At 39.3% G+C, this 24,371-nt stretch overlaps 1 protein-coding gene and 1 long non-coding RNA gene across 2 annotated transcripts in view; one reads left to right on the top strand and one right to left on the bottom strand.

The window, feature by feature from the left end:
- CCNYL1 (cyclin Y like 1) overlaps positions 1–24,371 on the top strand; it is a 33,526-nt gene that overhangs the window by 4,761 nt on the left and 4,394 nt on the right. The window contains 8 exon segments of the mRNA XM_050340640.1: positions 8,496–8,570; positions 10,795–10,829; positions 12,472–12,572; positions 14,017–14,052; positions 14,757–14,808; positions 17,333–17,452; positions 19,479–19,645; positions 24,046–24,208. Of these exon segments, the coding sequence (XP_050196597.1) occupies positions 8,496–8,570; positions 10,795–10,829; positions 12,472–12,572; positions 14,017–14,052; positions 14,757–14,808; positions 17,333–17,452; positions 19,479–19,645; positions 24,046–24,208 (749 nt within the window).
- LOC126653092 (uncharacterized) overlaps positions 21,183–24,371 on the bottom strand; it is a 30,127-nt gene continuing 26,938 nt past the window's right edge. The window contains exon 4 of the long non-coding RNA XR_007632126.1: positions 21,183–21,676. This is a non-coding gene — a long non-coding RNA (uncharacterized LOC126653092). The remainder of the gene's footprint in view (positions 21,677–24,371) is intronic.

Below are 24,371 nucleotides of genomic sequence, written 5' to 3'. Positions count from 1 at the left end.
CATTAATTACAAAGGTATTTGTAGCAGTTACAAATAGTCTGTGATGTTGACAAATGTGAAATAATTGACTTCTGTAAGCCTGAAACACCTTTCACGTTGTTGTCTTAAGCAGCCTGATGTCATGGCCTTTAGAAATGATCTGTGAAGTACTTATAGTGGAAATGACTGAATCACTAAGTTGTCCAGAAACAGCGATGAAATTGATCTACAAATTTGGAAATTGGAAATAAAATAATTAATTGCTGTACTATAGTATTTGTGTTTCTGTCCTTAAGCTTGGATACTGCTGGCAACTAAGAAGTCCTCTACCCTTTTCTCTCTTCACTAAGTCTTGGAGGCTTCTGCACCAAGCATGTTTCTCTAAGTGTTAGGTTTTTAAGAATACTTGATATGAAACATTCATACATGAAGCTTATATGGAGAGAGACTGATTTGTTTTTCTGGTGTGTTTCTTCAGGCTTCCAGCATAACAGCTGTTATAACTGAGAGATTTTCATAAAATGGGAAATATTGAAAGGAAATATATGGCTATCCTGAGGGTTCTGATGAAACTTACAGAACTAAGGAAACTGAATTCATTTTCATCTTGACTTTTTTTTTTAAACTGTTTGCATGTAACTTATCTCTAGGATCCTTTTCCACCTCTGACTTTCTTTAGGAGATTTGCTGTTTTCCCTCCTACCTGTCAGGGTGGATGTTGTAGAACAATAAAAGTTCTGTGGCTAGATATATCTGTTCTCTCAAGTGTGATCACTGGTGAGGTCATACCAAAAAGCTGACTAACAGGGGAATGAACTCTTGCACAGCCAACAAAACACAAAAACCTACTCCTCCCAGATTCACATTACACATTAAATTAACATTTCTAGCAGTGTTTCTGCCACATACAAGGAGAAGGAAGAAGTTACTGTGCATGGCAGAAGGAAAATTCTACCAAACATTAAGAAGCCAGACCTTACATCTGTAGATTCTTGCCAGCAAGGTCATGTTGAGATTTATAGATCTATTTCTAATTAATTACAACTGGAGTTTGAATGTGCAGTTTATTTCACTCACTAGAAGAATAATGTTTTCAGAAGAAAACTCTGAATGTTTTGATTTCAAGACAAAGGAGGATGCTACTTTAAAAGAAACTCAGTGCTATTTATTTAATGTGTAGTAAAGCCAGATGAATAAAACTGAAGATCATACTTGCAGGTGATGAAAATACCAGGACTACCTTAACAGCTTACACAACCCCCCCCAGTCAGCCAGGTAGCATTCTGCAGTGTTTGATGAGTTGTGTGTGTATAGCACAGCTTTGCTTCTGTTTGGTGTTCTGAAAGGGTCTGGAGTCAGTGCAGTAATCAAACACAGGGTTGATTTTTTTCCAGTGTGAAAACTAACACTGGCTTGCCATCAAATGTGTCAGTCAGGCTCAGATTATAAACTGTTGAATGTGGATATTTTTCAAAGACCAAATAAAGCTTTTCTGAAAAACTCTTGGACATGTTTTGTTATGCAGATAGTTATTTTTCTTTTATAGAAAAAACTGCAGGTAAGCTGAGATTCCACAAAACCACTGTAAAGAGTGACTGTGTTTGAGCTTGTGCCTAAAATGGCACAAAACTTGATGACACTGCTAACTTTCATAAAAGCTCAAACTTCACTTGAAGTTTGCAAATGTGAGCTGTTGGAAGAGGAGAAGAAACTTGACATGTGTCAGTCCATCCAGTGGCATACGACACTTGGCACACAGTACAGGGCATCTGGTACTCACTTATTTTTCTTTCTGAACCAGGTCTTGTAAGTAAGGCACAGAACGTGAGGAATTGTTTGGGGAAGGCTTTCCTCACGCTTGCTGTTGTCAGCATGGATCTAAGGTTCTAAAATTTAGTTGCCCGTTAATGTGTACAGTTGGAAATGTTTGTTTTGGCTTATCAATTAGAAAATTAGAACTGTGGAGTTCTACTTTAGCTTCTGATGGTAGTGTATTGTATTATGTGTGAAAATCAGTGTGGAGAATAGAAGGTGAAACCAGTTCTTTCTCCTTGTCCTTTAAATGGCCCTGCATTAAATGGAGTACAGGAACATGTCTCTAACAGAGTGTTAGTTGCTTCCAAGATCTAGCTTGTGAGCTAGTGTTTTCCTTCTAGTTCCAAGAAAAAAATCCTAGGGGCATCTGGTTTACCACCGTTTTACTTTGTCCTGCTTTCGATGTGGAATTTGGGGCACTCCTGACACCCTGCCTTGCTAAAATCTGTGGAAGTGCTTATGACCCTGGCAAGTACATCACAAAACACATGGAAGCCTCCTTAACACCGGTCCCAGCAAGGCTGAGTGTTGTGTTGAGTGGAACAAATCTCTTGGCCATGTTTCCCCAGCAGGGACTGGGGACAGGGTGCAATAGGATCATGCTGGAATGTCCTCTGGAGGCCGAATATAGTGATGTGGATCCTCCTGCGCTTCTAAAAATGAAAGATCACATATTAATACTGGATTGATTTTTTTTTTAAAACCACAGAAATTAATAGATAACCCATGGGTAGTTCAGAGTATTTAATAGATGGTCTCCAGTTTTGTTTTCTAAATTCTTCTGGTTTTAGTAGCAAATTTGAAATGTTTGCTGTGGCAGTTTCTCGTTGAACCAGTCCAACTCTGGAATGTGGTGTAAAGAAGCAAATAATTCCTTTTTAATTAAGAGAGCTTGTTGTATATTGAAGTAATTTCTGTATCCTTTTAAAACATCAGAGTGCACTTAGATATGTGCTGGGTGTTGGTAACAATATTACTGTTCCTGTAGTAGTGCCGTAAAGATCAACTGGCAGATTTTAAATAGCTTTAAAACATCCTTCTCTGTGTATTGTGTAAACTCACGATATTTAGAAATAGTCTTTTAACAGTGAGAGTGGTCACACACTGGCACAGGTTACCCAGCGAGGTGGTGAAGTCTCAGTGGAGATATTCAGAAGCTGGCTGACACATCCCAGACACTCTGCTTTGGCTGACCCTGCTTGAGCTGGGGCTTGGACTTAGCTGATCTCAAGAGGTCCCATCCAACCTCAGCACTTCTGTCTTTCTGTGAACAATGGCCAGCTGTGTGTGTTATTTCTGCTTGCTTTCCTTTTCACATAGTTGATTTCCTCTGGGAAGTTAGGGGTTTTTAAAGGATCTATGCATGTGCAAGTGTTGGTTTCTCCTAGATTCTCTCTCACAATAGAGCTCCTTTCTGAAAACTGGTTGTGTTTGAAAGCACTTTGTTACACAACTGGTCCAGTCCTTTATGCTTTCAAATTTGCTTGTATTAGTTATGAAAACAGCAAGTTTGAGTCCATTCCAGTGTGGAAGAGAGGTGTGTTCTGTTGAAGATGAATAATCAGGAGATCAAAGTGCTTTCATTCAGTCCAGATCTGGGGAAGGAGCCATCCATAGAGGGTTAAAAGTATAGACTAATATATGTGTAACTGAGGACATAACAGGAGAAGGCAAATGGAAAACAACGTATGTGTGCTGGTTTCTGTGGAGTGTGTGGTGTGGCTGGGACAAATAAATCAGGTTGAATTTAGAAACTGGAGTTGTATCTTTTCTAAAAGTTTTTGGGAATAGAATTAGAATAACAAATTTGAAGGACAAATAATTTTAATGAAGTTATTGGTAGGAATAACAGACTTTCTGAAATGGATTGGCAAATTTGCTAGTCTGATATAATTTTTACATCTTTATTGGGAGTGTTAAGTGACGTGCTATTTCACACTGTAAGGTAATGAGATACAAACTCAAGCATCAATCAAAACTAGTAACCTGTTGAACAAGTGAAGAAACTTCAGTTTACAGCAAAGAGATGATTTTTATCATGTAATTCTTTAAACATGTGCTGTAACAAAATGTTATTGCTCTCTGGTAAAGCAGAGGATGGAGCTGAAACTATTAAAGGAAACAGAGTAGTTTATTGTTCTAAAGTAGTGCAGTTGTCAAAGGGCTGCTGTTTAGTGACATATTTGATTGTCTATTCATGAGATAATATATGTAGCACAATGCAATGTGTAAAATGTGTTTGTAATAGTTAGAAGTCACCTGTGGTGGTGTGTAAACCAGTAGATAAGTAGCTGACATTATAAATTCCTAAGCGCCGTACATGTTCTTATACGGCACAGATGAGTAAAAGTAAAGTCTTATGCGGATTTTCTTGAGGAAAGGACATAAGATCTTGAGCTGGGGGCAGAGGATTACTTTTAAAAGTAATGTGAAGTGCCCGGTGGGGGCACTCACAGCTCATGGCGCACAGGGCAGCAGCAGAGGTGGCCGAGACTGTCAGAAGGGCAAGCAAGCTGCAAGGCGTTCCTCAAAGGGAGAATGGTGGCAGAGGGAAGCAAGTTCAGGCTTCTCTCTGCTCCAGCTGGAGACAGGATTGATCTGACAAGCTTGGTAATGCATGTGAGTAAATGGCAATGGGAGATGCAGGTTTGAATATGCTATTCTCAGAGAGAGGCAGAGGGCCCTTGTGTGGTAAGGTCACTGTGCTGCTCCCATGGACTTAATTTCTGGTGGGCATCTTCCCTTCTCACTTCTTTATCACTAAATACAAAGGTCAGGTAGAAAGTGTGTTTTGACTTGTGTTGAGTTGATAGCCTCTAGAGCAAAAATGTTCTGGAGTTGTTTTCATGGGGTTTTTTTAAATCCTATTGCTTCTCTCACTTCTCTCATTCTTGTTTCTGAATGTTTTAATGATTATTTCTGTTTGTCCTGTGGCATAAATGCTTCTTTCTTTTCTCTTAATTTTCTGTAAACCTTGAGCTTTCTGTCATATACATTGTGATGCAGCTCCTAATCAAGATTTACCATTATTTTCTGGACTAGATATTTTAGTTTTGAACTTGTAAGTGCTACCATGATGAAGTATTGGGAGTTATGCTTGGTTGTGAGCAAATTGTTTGCAGATAGATTTATCTCTTCCTCTGTCTTTTCTTTCGCTGTTTCTCATTACATTTTACCCCCGCTCATATTCTTATCTGCTTCTTGCCTTATGCTTCCTTCATCAACTGTATTGCTGTCGCTTTTTGGTATGACTTGAGCAACACTGACAGTTTAGGATGAGCAAATCAATCACATGGCAAATCTTCCCGTTGCTTAGAAAAAAGCATTGGCCAGGGATAACAAGATGGACAGGATGGTTAAAATGTCTGCTTAGAAGGGGAAAGCTACAAGGAGTGATCTACTAAACACATCTTTCTTTCTTTCTTTCTTTGTAGTCTCTTGCAAGACAAAACAGTTGCACTGTTTCTGCTAACACCGTGTTATTCTGGGATAAGACGTCCAGCTACAGTTCATCTTGATCACTTCTGGTGGGGTTCTGTTCCAGGGGCTGTGCAATGCATCTTGGACTTTATTTGTACCTTAACTCTGTTGTATTATCTATGCTGTGGATTTCATGTGCTCTGGGTGCTGATACACCTGACTTTGTCCAGCAGAAAGCACCTTGTGTCTGGCAGCACCGCCAGGAACTGGAGTCAGTAAAGTCTTACTATCCTTTCAGTGCTGTTCCTCTCCTTAGATGTGTGGGTCTGTTTGGTTTGGGGGGCACATTTGACTTATGTGACTCAATGCATGATGCAGTGCTGTGGATCTTCTTGTCTAGAATGACAAGAAAACATTCCAGACACTTCTTGTCTGTATTGAAAGTTGGTTATATTCATTCTTATATTCAGACCTGATTTCTAACATATAAGAAGCATAGATATAGGGACTGGCAAACATAAGAACAGGCAAGAACAGTGTAAGAAGAGAGCCTTTACAAGTCATTCTTTCAAAGTAAATCAAAACCTTAGGGAAGTCAAGATACTCTTGTTTTGGGGTTTTTTATGAGGTGAGGGAGGACAAGTGTTATCCTGTACTGTCTTTCCCTGGAAAAAAAAGCATCTGTGCTGTTTAACGTTTATCAGTGACCTGGAGGAAGCAATGGAGTACACCCAAATTGTAGATGACAGCCAATTGGGCAACAGTCTGCTGGAGGCTGCTCATTCTGAGGGACCTGGACAGGCTGGAGAATTGGGCCAACACCAACCCTCTGAAATTCATCAAGGAGCAACGGGGATTTCTGTTAGGAGTTACTGAATTCTCTAGCCCTTTTCCCTCTCTTGTCCTATGCTTGTTCCTTCACAATCTTCCTTTCTGCCTTCTCCTAAATATGACACAAATCTTGCACAGTCCTGCATGCTCTTTCCTGCCATTCCATAGTGAGTCTCATAGCCCTGTAGGCATTAGTCCCCCTGGGTGGGAAGGGTGGTCTAGGCTCTGTGGATCCTCGTTAGAGGTTTTCAAGGCTCAGCTCGGTAAAGCCTTGAGCAGCCTCATGTTCTACCTAAAGCTTATTCTGTTTTCACAAGACATTGAACTGGAGACCTCTGAGGTCCTTTCTAACCTGACTTAGCCAGTTATTGTAAAAGTTGTTGCTGAACTGTAAGTGAAAAAATCCTGAGTTGTTTGCATCATAACTTGCTGATAATAGTCTGTATATTAAGTCTGCATGTTGCATATCTCGTTCTGCCTGTTGATGCTTCAGCTATTTGGTCGACTAGCAGAATACTTCCATTTCTGGAACACAGTTGGGGTTTTGTTTGTTTGGTTTTGTTAATGCAGTGCTAGCATTAGAAACTATGTACTGTCTCTTAAAAGTGAGTTTGCTGTCAGTGTTAGGAACTTGTCAAACCTGTAACATTTTAAATAAGTTACTGTTTTGTTGAGATGTTACAAATGGTACTTAAAATAAAATGTACCAGTGTGGCACGCTATTGGGGGCTGGATCTTTTTTTTCAGATAATCACTTGTGTATTTAGTAGTACCTGAGGTATGAGCTATAAGGCAAATTCCATTCTAGGGCTTCTAAGCCAGGACTTCTTACATTTTAGCTGCATGATTAAATTCAGGCATCTGTTCATTGTGTGCTGTGAATGAGCATGGTAAGGTGAGAATAGAAATACTGGTTTTGTAAATTAGCTTTTAAAAACTTCACAGGATGAGTCTGCTTTCATGGCTGACTGGCCTTTTTTGAGAGGAGGGGGAAATTCCTGACTGAACAGTCTTTGTGTTTCTAAACACACGTGGCCACCTTAGTTATATAGTAGAGACTCAGAATTACAGTGGTCTGCATCCTAGACCAGTGTTAGAGCAATACTGTTGGAAATAAGGTCAGTAATGTAAGCTAAGGACTTGGAAAACATGGAGGTCTGGGTACCAATGCTGTGCACCAGTGGGAATCTGGAATGAGAAGTCTTGAGAATGTGCACTTTTGCAATCCTGTGCACTTGCTGACGTAGGAGGGCTGTGGTTGTGCTGAGCGGTAGGTGCAGTAGCACGAACATTCTTAGTTAAGTCTTTCAGCACCCAGACAGTTTGTACCTGCTTTGGCTACTGTTTAACCAGAGTTCTGTTGGTTGGGTGCATAAAAGATTGAGGGTTTTTTTAATTGAAAATTGATGGTAATTCTTAGATGACTGCTTTTTAGGGGTGTGGCAGCTGTGTTGGCATTCCACCTTGGACACTGACCTGCAAGTGTGTGAGCACTGTGTGGTTGGCCTGGCATAAGCAGCACACAGGAAGATCAGAATGACAAATGTAAATGGATGCAAAATTGCTCTTTGCAGGACTTACAGGATCACAGTGCTAGATTGTTGTGTTCATGTGTTCCCATAAGTCAGTGTGCCTGTAGCATGACTTCCTCAGAACAGCTGTTTCTTCTGTCAAAGCTAATGCAGCTCAAAATTTCATCATGATCTTCACAGCGTCATCAACAAACTTCTGTGATCACTTCCATCTTAATCTAAGGCAGTAATATATCCTCTTCTAATGCCATCACTGGTTTGTTGTGGCAAAGGATTAAAGTCATTTTGTTCTTCAGTGAAGGTGTATTAGCTGTACATGGTTTTATTTGAAATTCCAAAAGAACAGAATAGTGTAAGTAAGTTCCATGTTTCGATATTTATCAGCACTGTAACCGTTACCTATTAGGTTCATTTGTAAGGCCATGGAGATTGTTTCCTGCTGTATTTGGTGCGTAAAGCACTGCTGAAAGATAAGCAGGTGTTATTTTTTTTGTTGTTTTGATGGGGCATTTTTAATTATTCTCTTGATAAAGTCAAGAAACATTTTGTGCCTGCTACTGAGCACAGGTCCCACACCCAGCTACTCAGACACACAGGGGCACAGATTGACTTTTGAAGATTCCTATTTGTTTTGAGATTTTCCTTTCCAGATTTTGTTTTCATGGAAACCATAAGCTGTTTCACAGTTCATGGCAGTAGGAATAAGTCCACAGGTGTTTTTTTCCACAGGAAAAATACCACGTTTTCATTTGTCTTGGCAAAAGCAAGGTTTTGCTTCAGGGACAGAGCCCATTCTGTATGGTTTTGATCTTGTCTCCATCACTTATGCTGGAGCATTTTAGGGCTGGGTGGGAATTGTTGCAATAATCATCATCTTTTGTTAAAGGTATCTCCTTTTTTTGGTCCTTTCTGTTTCAGATTTAGCCTTGGAATCTAATCCATCTGATCATCCCAGAGCAAGCACAATTTTCCTGAGCAAGTCACAAACAGATGGTAAGCTAAGTTTTTTCCAATTTCACAAAAGACAGGAGAAAAACTGGAAAAATGATGGCCTATTTTAATTATACAGCTTGAGAACACTGTGCTTCCATTCTTTCAAGCGTAGGGATTAGTAATTTGCGTATTTACACAGAAATATGTTTGTGGGCCATTTTACTTAACCCTGACAATGACTTGTTCTTCAAAATACTTAAATATCAGATTTTGCAGTGCAGATCCCAGTAGTCTGAAGGAGCATGGCTTTCTTCACTAGTGTAATTCAAGCTTCCAGCAGTGGTGGGTTTTTTGTGACCAGGGGCTGTTTTAAAAGTTGTTTTAAATTATTTTAAAAAAGGACAGTGTTTTGTGAGAAATAATCAGCCTAAGGCATCAATCTGTGTTAGTTGCTTTTTTGTTGTTTTAAACTGTTTCAATAGTTTCAGAGCATAATTCTTCTTGAATCCTTGTTTTAATAATAAGTATGTACTGGTATTTTCAGTTTCTTTGCAGAGCCTGTGTTTACTTAATAAGAGTCAATTTCAACCAATTATTATAATTTGTGCATTCCAAAATGCTGTTAAAAAGTGGAGTTGCACAAATAAAACCAAATTCTGACAACAGCACATTTTGAAGTTGCAACTAATAAAAAGTTTAAGACAGTCTTTTTAAAATGCTTCTGTTTCTTTTGTAGCTGGTTCTTGTTTGAAGCACTGTTCTTCCGATAAAGTGTTGCACTTGAGGTTGGATGTGTTGATGGAAAAACCGCAGTGTGTCTTTTACCTTGACATAGCTTTGCCATAGAGAAGTAGAATAATTCTGACAAGATTGTCAGTTGCTGTCCTGCTATTCAGAGTCTTATGACAAGTGGTAAAAGTGTCAGCTGTATCAACTTTGCAGTGCTCAGATAGCCTGTGAGCAGTGGAAACAAGCACTGCATGGTTCTCCAGAAGGGATGATACCAAGGAAATGTAGAAACCTCTTTCCTCAGGGCCTCTAAGGTCAGTCCTCAACCAGCCAGAGGCTCTGACCTGCACACTTCAAACACCTCTTAGGTGAGGGATGCTGAAGATGCAACTCACAAGTTGACACAGTTCCTGAACACTGTTGTGCAGTTTCACTGTGCAGCCTTTCAGCCTGGCTGTACCTGTTCAAACTACATGAACGTGCTTCTTGGGGGTAGTATTGCTTTTAAAAGTGATTTGGGTTTCTTCAAATGTCATCTATTGAATTGTGTAGGCTTGTGTCCATGTAGAAAAATGGTCTGCTACGTGAGGTAGTAACTATTAAACTATTGTCTGAAGTTTGTGTTAGTTAGATGAATTGATTTTTATGGAGTAGTTCACCAGAGGAATTTATTTTCTAAATTCCTGGTTCTTCTTAACTTAACCTTCCATAGAATTAGTAGAATTAATATCCATAAGTTCTCTCTCATTGAGATGTTATCAGGATTATGAGTTTGATTTATGCTAAAGGACAAAAAAATGAATACCCTTTTCCATTTGTCAGTTTTTCTAAATATCTAAGAGAATGTGTCCTGCTAAAGAGTGGTAATGATCTGAGGTTAAAATTTTGGAGAAGCCACCTGTCCAGGCTGGTCACATTTGTGCATGTGTGCAACTCTCAGCTCTCCTCTAAGAGCACTGTTGTACTGCTGCTGAAACAGCTGGAAGTTAAACCTTGCAATCTTTTCTGAAAGACTGACACAGTTTAAAATGATCAAATAACGTGGTTGCAATTATATCATAAATAGGTGCATAGCTTGTGTCAGCATCTTCTGTGTAGTGAAATACCTTCTGCTGTCTAATGGGAGAAGAGAGAACATGTAAATAATGCTGGGCACCTCACTTGCTCCTTGTGTTTCTGCAGGTTCAGTGTGTCCTGGTTTTGCTTCTCGTTGTTGTTGGATATTGGACATTGTCTATTTGAACTGTCTGAAATCATTCCATTTTTCATGATACACAGCATCTTTTCAAAGCTGAGACATTTTTCCCCTTAGTGTGATGGAAAGAAGTAGTTTCTAAATGTACATGTGGGTAGTTGGAAGTAGGATGATAAAACTAGCCTGATAAAACTTGACATTTTTTCCTCAAACTACTTTTCCAGATGCTTAAAGTAAAATTTGAAAATTTTAATACTCACGTACTTTAGAAAACTAGGTTAATAGACTGACTTTATTGAATGTAAATTGGGATTGTTTTTTAGAAACCCTTCAATTCACATTCTTTCTCCGTCTTTCTAGTGCGAGAGAAGAGGAAGAGTAACCATATCAATCATGTAAGTAAACCAGGTTCTATATAGATAATATTAGCATACTGGGACAAAGACAAATTCGAGGAAACAACTGTAGTAGTTCTAGGTATATAGTCCTACACATGTTCAAAATCCTCCTTAGCCAAGATAAAACTGAATTATTTTTGCCTGTCTCTGAAAAGTAAACAGGCACAGTATCCAGAGCACAGAATGGCTGATGTCAAAAGAATAAGAATTAATTTTTTTATTGTATCAGTCTTAAGTATTTCAGAACATTAAAGAAGAAAATAAAAGTCAAACTCTGTGGTTTTTTTAACAGAAATAAAACGACATTAGTTTTTTGTTGAGTCGTGAATGACTCTCTGAGTATTGCTCCAGGACTTATTGTAAGAAGTATATCCAGTATGAAAACAGAATGATGAGCAAACATCAGCAGCATGATAAAGAAGTGATAATCTGTTAGTTTTAAAATCTGAAAATATGCTCTGAGCTTTTTCTGCAAATGTAAGTTGGACACTTGACTTACCAAAAAGAAACCAAAACAAAAAAAGATGCAATGTTGTTAATGTGGATTAAAAATTATTGATTAGTAAAGCTAAGAATGGAAGTTAGTAGCACAAAGCTTAAAAAATATGGTCTATCAAAAGTGGAACTGATAAGGTATTGGTAAGATAATGGAATTTCAAGTCTGTTGTATTTAGTGTGATTATGCAGGGAATGGGGTGATTCTTTTTTGTTTTACTTCTTTTGTCACAGTTCCAACTTTAGTCTGCCGGCACCAAGGGGAAGTGTGATTGGATTGGTTTTGCTGGCAAACTTCAGCTGGAATGGGAGATATTCACAGGCAGCCATTGAGCTGTGAAGGGTGCCAACATATTCATATGGAGGACTGCCAAGTTTTAGACAAGGCATTTAAAAAAATTTTGGCAAAAACTAATGAATCTTGAATTGTTTCATTAAAATTCCTCCCTCAGTTATGATGTCCTATCTCTAGTGCAAGGCATTCTCTAAAAGTACTCAGGGAAGCCTGGCTGTGGGTTAGGTAGGAAGATTCCTTACAGTATATAATGTACAGGGTTAGGATGGATGATAGAGCATTTGCTAGGTCAAAATAATAATAGTAAAAGTCAAGGCAATAGCAGTCCTCTATTTCATGATTCCAGATGCTAACCAAGATGCATGTGAAGTGAGCAATGTCAGGAAGAGGTTTCTTTTTTTTTCTAAACTAATAACAAAAACCCCAAATACAAAATTGTCTCTATTTTGTACACAAACTGTAAAGATATAGGATATAAAAGAAGGGAGATGATGATTAATAAAGTACATCACAGAGAGGAAAGACTGAATCACAAAATGACAAGAATGGAATGGGAGAGAACTGAGAAAATCAGAGGACTCACTGCTTTAGCTGCATCTATTTCTGATGAAAATTATTTATCTAGAAACACCATGTTGTATATTACAAGGGATGATTTATAAACCTGTCTTACACAAAGGAACTAGATGGATACAGAGTAGGTTACATTGCAGCACCAATCATTTACAAAGACCTCCTGTGCAGTAACCACTAGAGATGTAAACCCAGTACTCAGTGTGGTAAACCAAAGCTTACAGAATGCCTCTTCTTGAATGGATTTCAGTTCTTTTGTTCTTTTTTTCCCCCAAGGTTTCTCCTGGGCAGCTTACGAAAAAATACAGTTCATGCTCAACAATATTTATAGATGACAGCACCGTCAGTCAGCCTAACCTTAGAAGCACAATAAAGTGGTAAGAAACATTTGTCATCAACGAGGGGCTGAGTGGCAGCATAATGTTTATTTGGGATTTTTGGGGGTCTTGTCTGCTCCAAAACCACTTGCACACTTGAATGAGAGAAGCACAGCATTGCTTCTTCTGGTCGGTCATGGAAGGGTTGTAGAGGTTTGGTAATTTTGACTGCTGGAGTGAACTTTTGGTTTAGTACTGTCGTATTTCAGAGAAGTTCTCATCATGCACTTGAGGCAGTGCAGAAGTGTGTCAGCATTTTGGATTTAAAAGTGTGTGTTGGGGTGGGGAGTTCAGTTCACACTGAAAGCCAAATCCAGAAATTCTTCATCTGGGAAAACTTGAAATGGGTTTTGCATGGAGTCGCAGGAGAAGTTGCAGGACTGTGTTTGCTACTTGCCAGTGGAGTTAGTCTGCCCTCTAGTTGTGGAAAACAGCATGTTGCTGACTTGGGTTTCAGTTCTAGCCTTCCTCCTGTTTCTTCATGTATTTGTTATTTTAGGTAGGTGATAATTGTGTAGTTGCCTCGATTCTCCAGTGTAAATGGATCTTTGACCTTTTTTTCTGGGTGCCAGAAAGACAATTGTTAGCACTTAGACCATACCAGGTGAGAGCTGAGAAGAGTTTACTGTGCTTGAGGGGAAAGGAGGGCTGACCAGGTTGAGTCCCAGAAGGGTTCACTGTTTGAACAGTGTAGTAGAGTGTGGAAATGTCTAAGTTGATTCGTTGCTTTAAAATTTGGTTTCAAACAAAGTGTGTCACTTCTTTTCTAGAGAAGCAAAAACCTAAACATTTATGCTTGTGCCATTTTGAAGTGGTGTACAGCTGACAACAGATCAGAGCTTTCTTGTGATAGATTCCTGTGATGGCAGTGTTGTTGTTGTTGTAAAAAACCTGAAATTTGGCCACAGTAGATGAGCATTAATATGTGAAACCTGTTGTCTCACTTAGCAGAGACTGAAATCTGTTCTTGTCCACTTCTTGGATTATGCTGGCATAGTCCAATCTTTATTATTCTCTTTTTATTAGACAGGTCTAAATTACACAGTCAGGCATACAGAGTTAAAACATCAGCAGAATCTCTACAACAGTATATGTAACATCAAGTAGAACTTATATTTTATTTGGGAATACCCCACATTTCCGCTTATATTACCTAATCAGGAAATGAAAATATATATTTAAAATGTCGCTTAACATTTATTTTGTTGTACAAATATCTGTACAATGAATGTAAAAGTAGTTTAGCTAGCAAATTTGATTTGGCCAATTTCTTTCCAGACAGTTAAACATCAGAAATGAGACACAGAGTACTTGAGAATGTGAAAGGAAGCCTGTACAAAATAGATTTGTAATATTTTGCCCTGAATGACAGCTTTTGCAGTGGAATAGTGTGCATGGAATATGCTTTGTTAAACCTTCTTTTTTCATTCTTTATCTTTTTTAGTGTAACATTAGCAATATTCTACCATATAAAGAACAGGTGAGTGAACTCTTTGTTGAAATATAACAACTTTCTTTTTGAGCCAGGGATACAAAATCGTGGAATCATTAAGGCTGGAAAAAACCTCCTAGATCATTGTGTCAAATATGGTCTTGGTCACTTCAGTAACAGCTGGTGAAACTTAAAGGAGGTGAAAAAACTGGCCCTTTATGCTGTATCTGCTTCCTCTTTGTCCCCTGTCTTGAGCTGCTGTGGAAGGGTCAGTGATACACCCATCCAAAGGTCAAAACAGGCAGCGAGGAAAACACACTTAACTCACCACAAATCAGCCCTTGGCCCTTATTTAGCTTCTCCTGAATACAGAGGTACAGATTAGTTTTGATGGGTGAAGGAAGACTCTGTCCCATGTACAAATAACCCTTGCCATTATAGCTGGTTACAGCATATGCTCCAGAATTATAGCTGACTTTTGGAATTAAATGCTATTAATGAGACAGTTCCACATTTTAAAGGAGAACTGTACTAAGCATAATACAAGAACATGGATAGCTGTTCTTTGTTTAGCATCTTTAATATTCAGTTGTAAGATCTTATCATTAAAGGCTTTGCAAAAATATCTCATTCTAGGAAAAGCTAAACTATAAAATGTGTCCCTTTACCCTCTTTGAAGAACAATAATTTTTAGTAAGGCATAGCATTACCAATTAACTCTTGTTGCTAAACCAGAGATTTTTGTTTTGTAGAGATTCCGACAGATCGTTGGATATTTTTGATGAAAAATCTCATCCTCTCACAGTAAGTGTAACTTTCTGATCCTCTGAATGTGTATCAATACACACCTTGATTTGTATTGTACAAGAAAAATGTACTAGCACCAGGTCACAATCAAACTGATCTTAAATTGTGCCTTTATATACAATACACAGTGCAAATAGTGACTTTTGATATCAGCTAGATCGTGAACAGAACCCAGCCTTTCTAAATGTTGCAAAGTAAGTTTGGTTTTCTGTGCTTTGACTATAAAGAGAAAGCAGCATGTGCCAAATTCTTCCATATTCCGTATCTGAAGTTTCTTGTCTCTCTCTTCCCTCTTTTAATACTACTTTAATTACAAGTCTCTCCTATTATTTAGGAAGACATGGTTAGTAGATACGTGCCTACCCTTTTAAATGACTGCAAATGGGGGAACATAATGCATGAGGCATCACATGAAGTAGGTGACAGTGAGTTTGGTTCTTAAAAAACCTGAAGGGCAGCATTATAAAGCAAATATGCTTAAGGCTGCTTGCAACAACAGCTAGGAGCAATTCAGTATGCAATTTTAATGTGACTGATCCTGGCACACCTTTTTAGACAATCTGTAAGATGCAAAACCTCAGAGTACAGGCAAGTTCAAGAAGACTGCAGCATGTGCTTTTCACATCCCGTTTGAGCACTCCTAGCTTAATGTTCTACAGAACAACTTCCCTTGTTTTTCATTTGAAATTAATTTAGCAAACTCTAGTGGTTTTAACAATTCAGTTTGCTCTGGGACTTACCGGAGTGAATGCAGTTCAACCTATCTCACAGATTTGGCTTGTTAATAAAGTTTCTAATGAACAATTTAATATTTAAAATTTGTTAGGGTTTCATCCCTAAGCATGACCCATTATGCTAGGAATTGTACAGTTGAATAAATAGAACTATTTAGTCAATTAAAAAATCCCAAACAACTTCAGGACAAGAGCTGAATCAAAGATTTCTTGTATGGACTGTAGCACTTCAAAAGGAAAAGTGTGGTCCAGAACTATTTTAAATGCCTAAATCTGTTGTTTTCCATTGAAAATTATTTATGTAAGATGAACTCCATCAGACAGTTTCTTTATTTAACAACCTGACATCCTTTGATCTTTTCATATAGCCTAGCTCCTATTTAATGAGAGAAAAATCATTGTGTCCTTTAGGGAACACTTAAAGGTCTTTTCTGTCTTGCTGCAGCATACAGGCAGAAATAGAGTTATGGCTGATTGTCATCCTTCTGAGGGGAAAGGCACAGATGGCTTGTTAGTTTCTATAGCAATGGCGTTTTGCCTGGGTACCTGCTGTTCCTTTAAAAAGGTTAATTAGCTGGAAGAAATCTCTGAACACCTTGTCCTCCAAAGATGCAGTCACAAGGAGTCCAAATCCAGGCTCTGTTGACCCTAATGTGACCCAGTTACCAGTATCATGGGGTTTAGTCACAAATACCAGTCTCAGTGCCTTCCTCCTCAGTTCCAGTCAGCAGAACTGCACTTCCAGATGTGCCTTTGTACTGCTTGTCGTGCAGGAGGGATCCTGCTCGTGTTATTCCTAATGTTGCATGCCCACCCTGCAGAGGTAACCACCACTGATTAGTGGTGTATTTGAAGGCTGTGTGGAGAGCACAGAGTAAACTTACCTCTGCAATTTACTTGGCACTGCTACCTGGCTTCTTGAAACTACAAAACACAGGAAAATGCTTGCTGCTTTGCTTACCTTACAACTACCTGTTTAATGTCAGGCAGGTGTGATGTTCTCAGCTACTGTCTTTACCATACTATAGGTCTAGCTTGGACTGTAGAAATCAGTATCAGTGTTGCAGAACCAGTGTGCGCAGTTGGAGCTCTTGAAGTTGCATCCCTCCCAGAAGAGTGTTGAATATCACAGCGTCTCTCAAACACTCATAGAAGGATTGCTTGTACGGACTGTTTATTTCTGAGCTTTTCTTCTCCCCTGTATTTAGAAAGAGTTTAGCATTGTGTCAGAGTTAAATCTACCTGTTCCTTAGTTTTATGGTCTTTCTGGAGTCTCTCAAGGATGAGTCCTATGAAGACGGTGTAAATTACCTTCCAGTTCTACCTATGACAGAATTATTGTCATGTGTTCTTCACCTCTTCCTCAGCTGGCAGAGGAATCTTGTGAAGTCTCCTAATTTTGCCTTTTGAAGAGCCAGTGTTTCCCTGGTGTGTGTATACATGTGACTTTCTTGTAGGAAGATAACTCATTTTTTTACACATCTTTCGGCCTGTAAAATGTTCTATGGACAGTAGTAAGCACCCGCAACAGTGATGGTAGTTCATGCTCTTTCCCATTAGCCTCACAGATCAAAAAAATGTTCAAAACAAAGATACCAGCTACAGCTATTGTGTTTTGTTTGGAATATTTGTAATATTGCAGGGCTGCTTCTTTCAGTATAATTTTTTCTGTCTCTGTGACAGGAAAAGGTTGTATACACTTTGGTGAGAAGAAATAACCATGTGTGGCTGTTCTTTAGAGTCTCCATTAAGTCAGATTTTCAGTAATTCAGAGAACTTTCTTTCAGCGGGAAGAAGTTCCAGATGACTACTACAAGCATGACCCTGATCACAAGCACATCTACCGGTTTGTCCGGACGCTCTTCAGTGCTGCACAGCTGACAGCTGAATGTGCAATAGTGACACTGGTAAGAGACGCCTCATTTCTGAAACTTGAGCTTTTGGAACACTTTCCTGCCCCTCCTCAATAAGTGAACTGTGCTGACATTTAAATAGTTACAGTGTCTCATGAAACCCTGTTAATGAAGACACAGAACAAGTGAGTTCATTAGAGATTTCTAAGTAGTCACAGAATTGATTAACTGAAATGGAACTTACCTTTTTTATATATGTATATGTAATGCTTAACTACTTGTCCAATTAAAAACTGTTTGTTCCATAACATATAACTCGCTGAAGGAGCTTGAGAAGGGCAGAACAGCAGGGCACTGTAAACAGTGGGGTATAATAAGATCAGACACAAAGACATCTTTTATTGCAGTTGCATGGAGGGGAAAGTGTGAGGTTTGAGGTCATGTTAACCAGAACAGTGCAAGTAATACTGCTTTAAGGAGTCAAGGATTAATCCTGTAGGAACTCTAGGAGATGAACTTTCTTATCATGTCCTTCAATCAGTGCCACCTTTCTATCAAACTTTTTTTTTAATTAAACCAAAGAGGTGACAACTTTTTTCTCCAGATGACATGGAGATACTTAGAACTTAAAAACAATATTAAGATAATAATCTCCTAACAGTTTGTTGTTTGATTTCAGAAAGCATGGTGGATATAAAAAATTGTCAACAGTAGTGATTTTATATATATATGTGTGTATGAAGGGAAATTAAAAACCCCATAACTTACATAATTGCTACATTAGATAGTCTCTCAAACTGCTCTTTGTTGCACACTCGATTTCAGTGTTCATTGTGTCTCCCTTCTGAAAAACAGTGTGAAAGGAGAACAGAACTGTCACCAAAAGACAAAATGTAGCAATTAAGCAAGCTTAGCTCGAAGGACTCTCTTTAACATGCAAATGAGTAATTAAAAGGGCTAGATAGTTAGAGCTATGGAAACTTGAGGTTTTTGCTTTTCCAGAGACAGGCAAGCAATTTTGACAGAACAAGATGACAGCTAATCCTGGGCAAACTAGCTGAAGTGTTTACAAAATATGGAGTTAGTTTTTAAAGTTCATTTTACCACTAGATGGCCCTGTTATTATAGGAACACCTTTAGGCCATTTGAGGGCTGCAAGCAAAGGATGGGAAGAAAGTGTGAGGAGATCTCAGTGACAAAGATTAGTCCTGCCCTTAGACCTTATTAGGTGCAGCTTCCTGTACCCACTAGTTAATCTGAGGTTTCATTAGAACCTTGGACTTAGGTGAGGGAATAGAACATTAAAAACGATCTGTATTCAACTTTGAAAGTGCAAATTACTTGTTATGTGGATCATTACAGAAGTGTGAAATAGTGGAAAACTTTAAAGGAAGAGACAGATTTGACATCCCAGAGTTGGTTTGAGATTTCATGGGAGGAATGAGTAAAGGACCAAGACACATCTCCGGACTTCTGTATCTTTCACTATTTAAGCAGTTGTTGATGTAGATGAAGGCACTGAAGACTGTTCTTTACAGGGTACAATAGAAATAGCACTAGAACACCTTTTGTTGTGGAAAGATAGCGATTAACGCATCTTTGTCCCATCACTAGAGATCACAGCCCAGGTTTTGGCACTTCCTGTTCAGCTACAAGTGCTGAACCTTAACCATGATGAAAGGCTAAAGTGATGTTGAGTGATTTGCTGTCCCCCTAATGAGAACCTGTCTGTGATGTGACTCTGTGACAGAACAGCTGTAGCAGTGTTTCCCTGAAACAGCAATTGCTGATAGAAATGAACAGGACTGATACGTCACTATCTTTACTGTATACCCTGGTGGTCCAGTTCTTGTGTTATAATAAAAAAGGAACCTGTAACTCCTGAAAATTTGGATTCTTAAATGTAGGTAGTAATCATTAATAGTTATTTTGACACAATAACTTAATGGTAATAAGTAGTCATATTGGACTTGCATGATTGCTCCTCAGAACTCAGCTCCAGGATTTAATTACACACATAAAAAAAAAACACAACTGTTGGAGTTTTGTTGTTTGGTTTTTTAACTTCTTCTTTCTATAGGTTTATTTGGAAAGGCTTTTAACCTATGCAGAGATTGACATATGCCCTAGTAACTGGAAGAGGATAGTCCTAGGAGCTATTCTGCTGGCTTCTAAAGTCTGGGATGATCAGGCTGTGTGGAATGTGGATTATTGCCAAATACTGAAGGACATCACTGTTGAGGACATGTAAGTTGCAAGGTTTGGCTAATCTACAGTGGTGGGTTTATTGTTTTGGGAGGGAGCGTTTGTGATTTTTTTTGTTTGTTGGTGGGCTTTTTTAATGGCCCTTTGTGTGGTCATACTGAAAAATGTCTGTCTCTGTTGCTATGATATATGTCCATGGTGTATATCCAGTGTCTGGCCTAATTCCCTTTTTTAACTCAAGAAACTTTGGATGATTACCCTACTTTGAGACAAGTCTGTATTAATAATTCTAATGACTTGGGTGAGTAACTTCAAAGTTAGTTTTCTTTAACTTCTTTCTCACAGTGATGAGCCATGGAACTAAGGTGCCCAATTTATAGTCTTATCAAAAGATTTGTTTTGGAAGAAAAAAAAGTTAACTAAATTTGTTCCCTGCCTTTTCTGTTTTAGAACTTGAAAAATGGCAAGGTAAACCATAACTTGTGTCTTCTATGTGTGCTGGTGTATCCAACTAAGGCCTAGGTATCTCAAGATCTGAATTTCTTGCTGCTGCTGCTGGCAGGTGCTGTTTGTGTGGGAATCTGTGGTTGCATGTGTTACACACGGCTACTGCTACAGCTTATCCTCTTTGGCCGAGTTCTTAGACATGCCTACAGTGCTGAGAGCAAAATCCTCAGCAGTCTTACTGCTGCTTGTTTATGTAAGGCTGTTCCTTGGATATGTTTTTGTCTTAAACGTAGATTTCAGTTTTTCAGAAATTTTGAATCTGCTGTTGTTTCTTGGTGCACTCAGCTTTAATCCCTACAGCTTCTGCAGTACTGGAAGATGTTCATCCTTGTGGCTCCAGGCTCATGCCATGGGCTGGAAGTGTGTTTATGTAGAGTGTATTTGGACCATTAGGTTTTCTGTTAAATTCCTTCTCATAAAGTTCTATCTAAGAGCTTTGAAATGTCAACATTATTGTTTTAATTCTATTTGGCAGCTCGTTCTCCTATTTCCCTTATTATCACAGCGGTAGAAATGCTACAAGGCCAGCTTAGAACACCAGGCTTTCTGGCTGTAGGAAACTTCATGGCATGCTTTGTGTGTGTTTGAGTTTTATCACTCTGCTGTGCCCTGAGCATATGTCCAGGCCTGTGTAGTAAGAGCCAGTCCTAGCACAGGAGCAGACTGAGGTGGTCGAGTTTTGCACACAGCAGTGGGAGGCTGCCTGTGTGATGGGAGAGTCTGCTCTTGCCCCAAGCTCTTTTCACTGGATTCAGCCCAAAACTAATGTTTAAAATACAGTAAGTAACTATTCATTTGGGATTCTTTAGAAGGAGGAATATCCAGTCTTCTTCCTTTTAGGTTGGGGGTGGCATTTCTAAAATTGAGGGAGTTTTCTCCACCAAAACAATTGTTATTATTCAAGTTATTTCACATCTCAAACAGCAATAGTGAATGCAGTTATTTGTTTTATACATACCCCTTGCCTGGGAGTTCTTTGTCTCAAAATGCAGGGCTGTGCCAGCCCTGCTTTCAGGAAAGCATAATTAGTGATTTTATACAATGTACATCTTCACTCAACCTGGCCTGGAGTGCTCATCTATCTGAGGAACATACTTGAAGCATTGCTGCAAATAACTCTGAGATGGCTGAAGTGGGGTCAGCGAAGAAAGGAGTGCTGGAGTATACATCTTGCTCTTTTTGATGTCTCCTCTTCTAGCCCTATTTGGGACAAATCAAATTGATAGCACTGAAAATATCTGTAACAAGCAGGATGTTTATTCTCTCTTGCCGATGCTGGGTCTCCTGAAATTGTCAGTACTTGCATTTTCAAAGCAGTGATGACGGTAAGGAAAATAGATGGGATTCAGGTATATTTTTTCCTCCAATTTGAAGATGGGATTTTTGTGATCCCATCTCATTTGAAATGACTTAGACCTTTGGACTTAGGTATGGGCAGAAACTGTACAACCCGTCTCTGACAGTGGTCGAGGGTGCTCATCCCAGGCTCTGCAGTGCTGCAGCTTGGCAGACTTCACTGCTCCTTGGTTGGATAACATCACCATAATAGGGACCTTGGAAAACTGCCTAAAATAGTCAGGAAAATTATTTTAAGTTCAGAAGTTTACTTTCAGTTAATAGTTGCTGCTATAGTTAATTGTCAGATTTAGTAGTTCCAGTATTTTTTTAAACCAGTTACTTGAGTATTAGGTATTCGAAATACAAATGTTAGTGAGAGAAAAACATCAGCAAAGGATTTCAGGCACAACTGCATTCTAATGTTGGTGATGGCTGGTGATGCTGCCAAAAAATCCACCCAAAATCCCAGCAGCTCCCCAGCTAAAGATTGCTTGGCAGGACTCTACCAAGTATCGCTCCCTGGGTGGGCCATTCTTGTGCAGTAAAGGCCTATCTACAAGAACTGGTGGCAAGTTTTGTTTGTGTACTTTTTCTGTGAATTTCCCTCTTGGCTGTGTGGATCTGGAATGGCCTCACTAACCTGATAGATACCCTTGCTGAGCCACTGCGAGCCAAGCAAGGGAGCTACTCTGCTCTGGAAGCGGCAAAATGTCTTATGTCTGATTTAGTGCACCCAGTTTGCAAATCTCGTGTGTGTGTGTGTGTGTGTGTGTACCTGTGTGTGTGTGTACAAGCCAGGCACCTCTTCTGAAGGCAGAGTAGGTGCATCTTCTCCCCAGCAAACACTCCTTACTGCTTGGGACATGTGCTGGCAGCCCCACCCCACAGCTCCATTGGCAGCGGGAGCTGGGTGGCTCTTCCAGAAAGAAAGTCCTTTTTCATGTGACCAAAACACAGGTGGTTATTTTCACTGAAAAGAGTTTTTCTCTGGGGGTTTTGGGAGGTCGGGTTGTTTTGTTTTGTTTTACTTATTTTTTAATGGGGAAAAAAAAATCAAAGGAAATTAAATTGATATTTGGAAGTCATCCTTTGTCAGAACTTGCTTGCTTTGATGAGAGCAAATCCATAATCGCTGAAAAATTAACTGTGCAGCTGCTAATCTTGCCGTGATTGTTTGTAAGGGGACACATGCTGTTCACTCTTTAGGCTACATATATTTGTAAATAAGGCACAGAAAACACATGGGCATTATCCTTTCCCAGGTTTTAAACCACTGTTAATAGACTTGTTAATCCAATGAAGAATTGTATTTTTACAGAATTAAAATGTATTAGCCTAGTGAGTACAAAAGGGGAAGTGAAGAGCATTTATTCACAGGGTAAATCAGGCTCTGATCAGCTGATCATCAAAACATTATCTGATTTACATTTCTATAGGCTTATGACCATATGAACAGGAAATTAATTTTGGCACTAGGTTCAATGATACTCGAGTCCACTATGCCAGAAACAAGCACAAAGCTCCTATTCATATTGAGACCCGCCATCCAGTACAGGACAACCTGGATGATTCCTTGATTTATTGCCCCTGTCTGATAGGTAGAGGGTCCATTTTGAAAGCTCCCAGAAAGCAGTAGCAGCCTTGGCACTGACTTTGTGCAGCTTACCTTATGGTGTAATCACAGTTGACCTACACAGCTGCTAGATTCTCTTGAGACAGGTCTGCTGCCAGTAGGAACAGTTGTTGAGCTAGTGTTGAACTGAATTGCTTGTTTTGGGTACCACCAGTTTCTTTTTAGGTTAATTTGTAAAACGTTGTTTTTTCTCTATAGAACATCTCTGCTTCAGCTGACCACAGTACAGTAGCTGAAGCAGCCTTTTTCATGTCATGGCACTCTCCCCACTTTCCTCCAAGTACTTTGCCCAGTGAAAACAGACAAGAGAGTAAAAACTGGACAGTGCCCTTTGACACAGTACTTTTGTTATCCTGCCTAATGCTATTGAGGAGAAAATTCCTTCTCCCACCTAATGCTGCTTATTTATTTATTTATTGGAGATGAATCCATGTTGCTTCAAGAGGCTTTTTTCTGTGAGATAATAGCAGCAGCTCTTCATAGATCCATTTGTTGCCGTGGTGATCTGCCTACTCCTTTTGTTAGTCCGCCTCTACTTCAATAAACCCCCTTCCTGTTATCAGCCTGGTGAAAATGTCTGCAAGTTCTTCAGAGCTAATAAACAGCATACATCATTCCTTTCATCTGATCACTATAGTGTGGGGCCGTATGAGAGTGAGAATGGCACATGAATTGTACAGCTGCACTAATGGAACTCCGAAGAATGAACCTCCCCAGTCAGCCGAGCGAGTGCACGACAGGGCACTACCTTCCTCTCCGAGCTGGAGGTGCCAGGACTCAAAAGCTGCACCTTGTTTTGAGCACCAGGGAATGACCTGTCTCTCAAAACTAATAATGCAGAGCTCTCGATGACTATTTCAGAGTTGCTGGTTTTAAAACAAGCTTGAGGTCTCTTCAGTGTTTTCAGCCAGCTAAAACAATCTTTTTTTTTTTTCCTTTGTCTTCTGTCCCTTATGCCTCCTAGGAACGAGATGGAAAGACATTTCTTGGAGCTACTGCAGTTTAATATCAATGTTCCTGCCAGTGTTTACGCCAAATACTACTTTGATCTTCGCTCCCTAGCAGATGACAATAACCTGAGCTTTCTGCTGGAGCCTCTCAGTAAAGAGAGAGCACAGAAGCTGGAGGTAATGCTCTGAGAGTGGCTGAGCAGGGGACTCTGTCTGGATGTGTGTAGTAAGAGCATCTGTTGCTAATCATGTTAAGTGGTGGTTAGAAAAACTAAAAAGCTTTTAGATTAGTGTATTACAGGGTAATTTAACCCCTTTATAACTACAGTTAGCACGTCTA

Source organism: Myiozetetes cayanensis, unplaced genomic scaffold (genome assembly GCF_022539395.1).
Source record: "Myiozetetes cayanensis isolate MyiCay16 unplaced genomic scaffold, myiCay2020 scf9, whole genome shotgun sequence".
Taxonomy (NCBI): Eukaryota; Metazoa; Chordata; class Aves; order Passeriformes; family Tyrannidae; genus Myiozetetes; species Myiozetetes cayanensis.
The sequence above is the reverse complement of the archived record's forward strand: the minus strand, read 5'-3'. Positions and strand labels throughout refer to the sequence as shown.